Raw genomic sequence first — 9,454 nt, 5'->3', positions numbered from 1 at the left:
GACTCCCCGCCCTCGGGTCTGGAGCGGGGCGCCAGTCCACGCGGGCCAGGGACGTACGGATGGGCGGGTCCCGGCGCTCCGATGGCGACTGCGCAGGCGCAACCCCGCCCACCGGCGCGCCTGTGGGGAATGGGGCTGATCCCCGGGGTTCCGATGGCGACTGCGCAGGCGCAGCTGCGCCCATCGGCTCGCGGGCGAGGGGTGGGGCGTGTCCCGGGGCCCCATTGGCTACTGCGCAGGCGGGCGGTGCGCAGGCTGGGCGGCTGCGGCCTGACCTTGCGACCCCGCTGTCCTCACCGCTATGGCGGCCGCCGGGGCCCTGGTGGTGTCGAGACTGGCCGCGGCCTCCGCGTTTGCGCCGCTCCCCAGCCGCCTCCGGCAGCCTCCCCGCTGGGGCCAGACGCCCTTCCTGCGCGCCGCCCTTCACGGCTCCGCGCCGCGACCCGCAGCCAGGGTCGCGCTGGTGAGTGGACAGCGGTGCGGCGGGCCGGCTCCTGCTGCCAGAGGTCGGCCCTCTCCTTCTCCCTGGGTCAGTTCCCGCCGCCCGAGGTCGGTCCCTCCTCCTGGGTCAGTTCCCGCCGCCCGAGGTCGGTCCCTCCTCCTGGGTCAGTTCCCGCCGCCCGAGGTCGGTTCCTCCTCCTGGGTCAGTTCCCGCCGCCCGAGGTCGGTCCCTCCTCCTGGGTCAGTTCCCGCCGCCCGAGGTCGGCTCCCCCACGTCAGCTCCTGCTCCTCCACGTCAGCTCCTGCTCCTCCTCTCCAGGTGCTGTCTGGATGCGGCGTCTATGACGGGACCGAAATCCACGAGGCCTCGGCGTAAGTCCTCAGGGACAGCTGGTCCTCCCCCGCGCCAGCTCGGGAAGGGCTCTCTCCCCATGCAGTTTGCCTTTTCTTGAACCGTTTAGACAAAGCATGTATTTTAAATATCCTGTTGCTGACTAAAAACGCAAAAACGAGTGGCAAAAAACAGGGGGCCCTGAAAGCACTTTAAAATATCAGTTAGCGTACCCTCATCTGGAGACGATCACTCAGCATTTCACTTCAGCCTGTTCAGTACACACGCGTTTTACAAACTTTGGATCGCAGTTACCTGCCACGTGCAAATGCTTCTTTCGCAGAGGAACTAATTTCCTTCCATTCGGTTCTCAGCTGCAGGATGTTAAGGTTACATTGCATTGTATTCTGTGTTGCAGATGGGTTATCACTTATGAAATTGGTCAGTTATTGCTGCTCTGAATTTTTATTTTATCAGAAGTTACTGTGAGCAGAACCAGTAGGGTATTAGACCTGCTGCTCATGCCAGATCACCGTGTTTGCCATGTGGTTAAGAGTAAATTGAAGAGGAGAGAGGTAGGTAGTGGCTAAGGTGTGTCGGGCGGCTGAGGGGACTAGTGGCTGTGCAGGGCCACCGCACCTGCCCGATCTGGAGTTGGCTGTAGACGTGGAGTGAGCCTCGGAGTGAAGGAGCCGGGAGGCAAAGGGCCAGGATGTGATTTGTGACTGGAGCCTGGGGAGAAACAGCCTGTGAGTCGGGAGACAGCCAGAAAGTAGCTTGAGACCGCCCAGGTGGACCGGCAAGGCATGTGTCTGGGGCTCCTGGGTGGCTTCTGTACAGATAGCAGGACCCAAGGACCAGAGCCAGATCCTAACTGCGACCCGGGGCAAGTCACTGCGTTTCAAGCCTCAGTTTCCGCTGTGGGAGGAGCAACAAGAGCCCCTGTGTCTGGGTGGGATTAGCGAGCTGTCGTGTGTTGGCATTTGGAATCCAGCTGGCACAGAGTGAGCCCTCACACTGTTATCCTCAGTGTGAGCCGCCCGTTGCCCTTGGGGAGAGGGAGTTCCTCCCTGCCTGCTCATGTTGTCCTGGTGTCTCCATGTCTCTCCCACCACCTGTGACAGGGGAGCTGGGGAGACTAGGAATTGAACTCACTAAGTCATGTGGACACCCCCACACACACTCTCCGAGCGTGTTGCACACACTGCCGTTCGTTCCTGAAGCTCTGTAGCCAGCGGCCCTGGGAGGTCAGACAGGCCGTGGGTGAAGGCTCAGCGCTCAGCGGCTACCTGGGAAGGCGAATGCATCCAGGCTGTGGCCTCAGCTGAGTCACCCGGCCCCCGTGCCCCAGTTTGCACAGTCACTGTTGGGACCAGTGATCTCCCCAGACTACTTCTGTGAGACCATCACAACCCACCGGGTGACAGTGAATGGGAATTGGAGGCATTTGGGTCGGCAAGCCAGCCACTCCTTTTTGAAAAGCGAATAGGATGTTAACGTAGATTGGGAATTTACTCCTGGCCCTAAGCTAAAATCCTGTTTTTAAATGTGTGTTGACACAAATCTGGAGGGAGCGCATTTCAAAGAGTGGTCTCTGGTTTTCTCCTGTGCAGGATACTGGTGCACCTGAGCCGCGGGGGGGCCGAGGTCCAGATCTTTGCTCCTGACGTCCCTCAGATGCACGTGATCGACCACACCAAGGGGCAGCCTTCTGAGAGCGAGACCAGGTGCGGAGACAGGGTGGAAACTTAGAGCTTCTGCCCACCCCCCACTGCGCAGCCTTCCTCGCTGGCTTCATTTAATGGGTGCCTGAATCTGTGTGTTCAAATAATGCCCTCCTCAGGCTGTTCTGGAAGTAATGCCACTTTGGCTCGGAATATTTCTTACTTTCCAATACTTTCAGAAAGAGAGAAAATGTTCATTGACTGTGTGGCTTCCTGCTGAGCAGAGCTGCTCATTCCTTCGTTTTGAGCGAAGATGGTGTTTCTCAGTTGGGTTACCCGCCTGTTCGCCTGTCTGGGCTCCAGGTCTCTCTCAGCTAGTCCCAGCAGCGCTCCTGTTACTGAGGCGTGTGTGGTCCTGGCCGTGCCCCAAGATCCGTTTCTCCCCCTGCCTGTCCTGCTCCCACTGCAGAGTAGCAGCCTCTTCCGGGTGTTTCCCGGCGCCTTCCAGCTGGCTTCGGACAGAGGAGGGAGGGGCTTGCGACCAGAGGAAGAAACCGCAGCTCTGTCTCCCAGGGACTGTGGTTTCTCCTGCCTGGGTGACTGGCCCCTGGCTCCTGAAGCCTGGGCCTGCTCCTTCTGTCCCCTAAGCCGAGGCTGCTAGTAGCTTCCTGCTTGGGCGACTCTTGGGTCACTTCACTTACCGCGAGCAGTGGCTTCTTCACTACCCTGTGCCACCATCCTGGCGGGATGCGCTGGGTTCTGTCTGCTTTAGAGACTTGGAGGGGTTTCCTTCCCTGGTGGCCCTGGCTGGCACAGAAGGCCGAGTCATTGGCCGTAAGTTCCAGGGTTCTGCTCTAAAGGGCCTCAGTGTGGACCGAGAATTGTAGAACAGTTTGGCCTTTCCTGGGTACTGACCTGGAAGTGTTACGTCCCTGCCCATGTGGCGCTGTCCCTGCCGGCTGAGAGCTGTGTGGAGAACGCGTCCTCTGCGGGCAGCGTCCCCTGCAGAGCAGCCCTCTGCCTGCACACTGAACCTTTCTTTCGGGCTCTGCTTTCCCAGGAACGTTTTGACTGAGTCGGCGAGGATCGCCCGTGGCAAGATCGCAGACCTGGCCACGCTCAGCGCAGCCAACCACGATGCTGCCATCTTTCCCGGAGGCTTTGGAGCTGCCAAAAACCTGTGTGTATTCAAGTGTCGGGGTCTCGTGCTGCTTTCCACGTGCAGCGATAGCTGGGAGGGGGTGGTGGCAGGAGCAGCCATTGGGATTTGGGGGTCTGAACGGTGCACGTGCCTGCTTGTGACTGGGAGCCGCTGTTGGGTGGCGCTCAGGTAGCATTTCAGCAAGGCGGGTGTCCTCTGCTTCCCCTCCGGGCACTCGTGGTACCGACAGCTGCCAGAGTGGGCTTCCCTGTCCTCCCCGCCATGCCGTGTGGCTCATCACCGTGGAATCAGTCTCTGGTGTTTATTCTTTGCAGATACCAATTCTGTCGTAGAACCTTGAAGCACAAAGTATTGCTTCCCTGTTAGAGAGTTCGAGTGGCGGTCTCAGTCTCCACAGGAGGAAGGGGGGCCTTCCTTGCTTTGCTGTTTGGGTGGTTTCCATAGTAACTGGACCGGGCACTGTGGGGGCCTGGCAGGCACCTCACACAGCAATGGCCTGTGGGTTTCAGATCCGCTGTGTTTCCTTCTCTGGTGTCCCAGACCCCTCCCTCCCCTGCTTTCCCAGCACGCGCCCCTCCCTGCTGTTCGGATGCCCCTTTCCGTCGTCCCCCCTGTGTGCAGCATCCTCACAGCGGTGCAGGTCGCACCCACACCTAGATCACAAACCGGAAGGGCTTCTGGCCTGTTTCCCTGCTGCCTGCTGAGGGTAGAGTCAGAATCTCTTGTTAGCACTGTGAAGCCTATGTCCCCTTCCCTTGTCCCCTTCCCCCCCATCAGCTCCTCCAGCCCGAGTTGGGGAGGAATGGGGGAGGGGCAGGCCACCTGCTTTGAATCCATGTGCTGACTTCGTCCCTCCTGTCCCATGTGGTCAGCTGATAAGTTGACCTTTATTCCATCCGCAACAGCACAGCAGCCTCCTGGCTGGGCACTCGCACGCTCTGGGCGTCCTGTGCTGGGCAGGGAGGGACAGAGGCGTTTCCTTCTCTGACCGTGCCCTTCCTTACTCTGAAACCTCAGCGCGGTGCTTTGCCTGCGGGTGTCAGGACTCCTCCTCCTGCCAAATTCTGGCCATTTTCCCAGCCCCTCTGGCAGTGCCACGCGCCTTGCTGCTGCCTCACGTCCACTCCTCTGCTGAAAACCAGTGCACTTTGGTGCTGCCTGAGCCCCAGACCTAGCGTGGCCCCTTGTCCTTTTCTCCAGTGGTTTCACCAGCCGCCTGGCAGGACGGGCGGGCAGTGTGTATAGCCGGAGTTTCTCTCCAGATGGTTTCTTTGTGAAGAGGATGAGCTGAGCTCACAAATTGCTCTGCCTCACCTCCAGCCGTGAACACCTCGCCTGAGGGGAAAGGGCCGTGGGAGGGTGTGCTGGGGTTCCGCGTCCCACCCCGCAGACAATCTGCATCTGCTACCAGGACGTGGGGCATGTCAGGGTGCATGGTGTGGTGAGGCTCTGTCGCAGCACTCGGGGCCTTTGGACCCATGTGGTGTGCATCTGACCTCACGCTCCTTCCTGGGCACTGCTCGCATCCCCGCCCACCCTTCCAGAAGAAAGACTGGCCCGGCGGGCCCGGCTCCCGCAGAGGACTGCTGAGGGCCGGGGCTCCTCTGACACAGCGGTGGCCATGCCTGCGGGTCAGTGTGGCTACCCTGGTGCAGCGGTGCTGTCAGTTATGGTGGGATCTGGTTCCTTCCCACTCTGACCCCAAACTCTCCCTGGCCACTGCTAACAGCTTTGTATGTATTTCTAGAAAATTCTGTGTATATGGGTATATTAAAATTTAACCAGGTAGGCCGGTCACAATGACTCACACCTGCAATCCTAGCACTCTGGGAGGCCAAGGAGGGATGATCCCTTGAGCTCAGGAGTTCGAGACCAGCCTGAGCAAGAGTAAGACCTCGCGTCTACTAAAAATAGGAAAAATTAGCTGGGCATGGTGGCGCGTGCCTGTAGTCCCAGCTACTCGGGAGGCTGAGGCAGGAGGATCGCTTGAGCCCAGGAGTTTGAGTTGCTGTGAGCTAGGCTGACGCCATGGCGCTGTAGCCCAGGCAACAGAGTGGGACTCTGTCTCAAAAAAAAAAAAATTAACCAGGTAGTAGCATCTTACACGTGTCGTTCTGTGCTTTGTGTTTTTTACTCACCTGCGTCGTTTGGAGATGGCTGGTGTAGAGTCCCCTGCATAGACCAACTGTGACCCGTTTAACTAGTTCCCACTGACGGCCACGCAGGGCATTTCTAGTCACCTTGTTTTCATTAGCATCTTGGAGGTGTAGCTGATGTACACGTGTTTAAAGTGCACAGTTGATCTGTTTGGGCCCTTGTGCACCCCTGAGGCAGTCTCCACATGGGGACGGTAAACATCCATCACCCCAAAAGAGTCCCAGTCCTTTGCAAGCAAACACGCGACAAAGATGCTGGAATGAGGGGATGGGCAGCGCAGAGCCTGAGGAGTAGAGTTCTTGGCAAGGGCACCTGTGCCGTTAGATCTGGGGGTGCTGCCGCCCCCCCGCAGCTCCTGCCTCAGCGTGGTGAGGAGGGCGTCTCTTGTCGCTGTCAGTGGCGTAAGTACGTCCCTGTGTTTGGGTCGGTCGCATTTCTTTTCCTGCAGGCTTTTCTGCCTGCTTCCTGGGCTTTCTTGCCGCCCCATGACTTAGCAGACTCTGGAGGGTCCACACTGGGGATGGCTCCCAGCGCCCTCCGTCTGCCACCCCATTCGACGTCACTCCACTTTCTGTGCTGTTTCTGCCTAAAAACGGGAAAAAAATCAGATACATAATTACACACACACAGACGGGCATCCACGCATGTCACTCGTCTCAGTGGTCTAGCACTCGCTGGAGCAGAGCTGAGAGCTGGGGGGGGTGGGTGGGGGCTGCCCAGGAGAACGGACGCCGAGTGCGGCGCTGTCTGAAGAGGCCTTCGTCTCCCGGCAGGAGCACGTTCGCTGTGGATGGGAAAGATTGCCGCGTTAACAAAGACGTGGAGCGTGTCCTGAAGGAGTTCCACGCAGCCGGGAAGCCCGTCGGGTACGTGCGGCCAGGCCTTGGGGAGGGGTCGCTTGCAGGCGGGAGCGTGGCCGTGTGGTCCTGGAAACAGGCTGGCGCTTTCACTGGGGGGCTGCACACGCCGTCACGGCTGCCTCCAGCTCCTGCCGTGTGGGTGCCCGCATTCCTTCTGATGTCGCCACTGCCCTGGTGGAGACCTGTCATTCTTCCAGCTTCCAGAAATGCCCCCGACAGTCCTTTCTTAACGCCCAGCCTTCCCCACGCCTCCCCCTCCTCGGTCTAGCAGCACCCGAGCCGCGGCTCTCCTGGCTTCCGCTGCCCGGGTCATGGCAGCACGGGCCCCGTCTGACTCCTGTTCACTCCCGGCGCCCCCTCCCAGGAGCTGTACTCAACCACATCCCTTTGTCCCCATGTCCCCACATGTCCCTGCACTGACTGTGCTCTTTGCACCTTTCAGCTTGTGCTGCATTGCGCCCGTCCTCGCGGCCAAAGTGCTCAGAGGCGTCGAGGTCACCGTGGGCCACGAGCAGGAGGAGGGCGGCAAGTGGCCCTACGCCGGGACCGCAGAGGCCATCAAGGCCCTGGGTGCCAAGCACTGTGTCAAGGGAGTGGCCATATCCTTTCTGGCAGCCGGGACCAGGCCCGTGGTGTGCCTGTTTGTCCCTGAGATGTGTGTTGGGGACGCCCCTCCTCCAGGGCAGCCTTGGCAGGTGGCTTCTTCACCAGGAGCTGCGCTTGCTGGTCTCACCGTGGGGGCACCATGGCCTCGTGCCTGGGGGAGCAGCGCGGGTGCTGGGGAGGGGAAGGCTGCGCGGGGGTGTGACGGTGAGGGACCCAGGCCGGGTGTGCAGGAAGTGCCTGCAAGGGCATCCTGGCTTGGTTTTGGGGGAGGCTCCTCGGGCCGGTTGGGATGGTCCCATCCCAGCATCCTCTGCTCTGACCTGCTGGAGCAGGTCCTTTGCGCTGTGAAGGCTGGTGCGGCTGTGGCCGTGGTGCTGAGGGCCTCGGGGGAGGTCCATGGAAGGTCCTGTAGGGCCCCTGGCTGCTTGCGGGATCTGTGGCCATGTCTGCAGGACACAGGGGAGAGCGAGGGTCTGTGGCTGGTTGGCCCTTGGCTGAAATTGCCCCTCTGCTGCTCTGCTCGAGGACCCAGCTCCCTCAGGGTTAGTTCTTAATCTGAAAAGTGGAGATGCTGCCACTTTCCTCCTCAGTGGTTGTGAGGGTCCCCAGGAGGGTGCCTCTGTCCCAGGGCAGGGTGCCCACCCTGTGGGGTGCTGGCGTGAAGTGCGTCCAGAGGCTGCTGGCTTCCTGTGCAGCGCGTGTGAATCAGAAGGTGAGTCTGTCTTGTCTAACTGGGCAGCGCACAGTGTAGGGAGGGTCCGGCCCACACAGGTGGCGCGGGGATGGAGTTCTCCCTGCTCCAGGTTCTGCTAAGAAGCGAGCTAGAAGGCGCTGCCGAGGGGTACCCAGGGAGCACGGGAGGGGCTGGTGCTTCACAGCCGAGATTCTCTCTGGTTCTTGGCGGGTGATGTTTTTCCATAACTTGTGCGCACGAAGCTCACGTGGACCTGAAAAACAAGGTGGTCACGACCCCGGCCTTCATGTGCGAGACCGCCCTCCACCACATCCACGATGGCATCGGAGCCATGGTGAAGAAGGTGCTGGAACTCACTGGAAAGTGATGCACACGGCCGGGCCCCCCTCAGGGCTGTGGGCCCAGCCTCACCCACCTGGCCTTGGAGCTGGTGGCCTGATTGCCGTCCAGCTGGGAACATGGCAGGACTTCACTCTTCGACCTAAGCAGGGCGGTGTGGGTACGGAGGGGGTGGTACGCGACGCTGTCCTCCGCTTAACTTCCCTTGACGCGGCGGCGGAGGCCGGGGCGGCCGATGGTTTAGTCTCTAAACCACGGTGACTTGCCTGGCTACGCGTCTCCCGAACATTCACATCCACGCTGCTTTTTCAGGACGAGAATCACGTAGAGAAATCCTGTTCTGTGGGCTTAGGTTTGATGATTCGGGTTATTCAGGTTTTGGAAAAAAAAAAATACTAAGTTTACAAGTCTAATCGGCAAACCAGAAACACCACGTTTCGAGACAAAGGTTGATTCTCTATCTGGGGTAAACTTGTGCTAATTAAAGCGAGGGGGTCTCTGTGGCAGGCAGTCCTTTTAGCCGCGGAGAACATGCTGCTTTCCAGCGGGCGCTTCCGACAGCTGCGTGTTAGGCCTGGAACCAGCGAGGGTGGAGTCTAAACGGGGTTCCCTAGGTTAGTCTCTGCTCCCTGGGTTCTCGGGGAAGGGGGTTGCCGATGCTTGGCATCTGAAACTGACCTGCCGGATACCGACGGCAAAGGTCCCAGGCCGTGGAGAAGAGGTGTGGAAAGGGAAAAGTAAAGCACATTGACATAGTGCTGGCGTTGGTCTTTGTGTGGGTGGCGGGGGGCGTTGGGGAGAAAACATCGTGGATGGAAGTGGGGTGTCTGTGCACACGTCACCCAATGTAGAATGTCCTTTCCCCTTCTGGTCTGACTGCCTGAGCAGGCAGGGCTGAGCCAGCCCCTGGGCGGCTCCCTGCCCGGGTGGCAGTGGCTGCTGCAGCGTCGGAGGCTGGTCTGTGAAGACCGTTGCTGTGGGTCCCGGTGCAGGCCCTGGTTGCATGGGCACCCGCCACGCACTGTCATCTGACGAAAGGGACCTCCCTGCCCGTGTTCCCGGCTACACAGCAGGCGTGGGGTGGGCAGGGCTGCAGGTGGAGGCAGGAAGGGAGGCTGGTGTGTGGGTCCCCGGCCCTCAACCGGCATTGTGTCTCAGCCAGTCCTGACGCCTCTGGTTTCTCCTCCATGGGAACTCGAT

The 9,454-nt window shown here is 60.0% G+C and overlaps 1 protein-coding gene across 1 annotated transcript; it reads left to right on the top strand.

Moving 5' to 3' along the window:
- Positions 1–261: 261 nt before the first annotated feature.
- LOC105824163 (chromosome unknown open reading frame, human C21orf33) lies at positions 262–9,010 on the top strand. The gene is made up of 7 exons (XM_012661538.1): positions 262–463; positions 761–813; positions 2,386–2,499; positions 3,497–3,616; positions 6,529–6,621; positions 7,058–7,214; positions 8,154–9,010. The coding sequence occupies exons 1-7, from the start codon at positions 302–304 to the stop codon at positions 8,280–8,282; spliced, it is 828 nt and encodes a 275-aa protein (XP_012516992.1). The 5' UTR covers positions 262–301; the 3' UTR covers positions 8,283–9,010.
- Positions 9,011–9,454: the final 444 nt, after the last annotated feature.

Source organism: Propithecus coquereli, unplaced genomic scaffold, assembly GCF_000956105.1.
Source record: "Propithecus coquereli isolate 6110/MARCELLA unplaced genomic scaffold, Pcoq_1.0 Scaffold717, whole genome shotgun sequence".
In the NCBI taxonomy this organism is placed as follows: Eukaryota; Metazoa; Chordata; class Mammalia; order Primates; family Indriidae; genus Propithecus; species Propithecus coquereli.
Note: the sequence above shows the minus strand (reverse complement) of the source record. Positions and strands in the feature narration are given on the sequence as shown.

Excerpts from the sequence above, each read along its gene's own strand:
- LOC105824163 (XM_012661538.1), top strand. The coding sequence starts at position 302 with ATGGCGGCCGCCGGGGCCCTGGTGGTGTCGAGACTGGCCGCGGCCTCC. Across the intron at positions 814-2,385 it reads GAAATCCACGAGGCCTCGGC|GATACTGGTGCACCTGAGCC; the intron begins GTAAGTCCTCAG and ends TCTCCTGTGCAG. Across the intron at positions 3,617-6,528 it reads TTTGGAGCTGCCAAAAACCT|GAGCACGTTCGCTGTGGATG; the intron begins GTGTGTATTCAA and ends GTCTCCCGGCAG.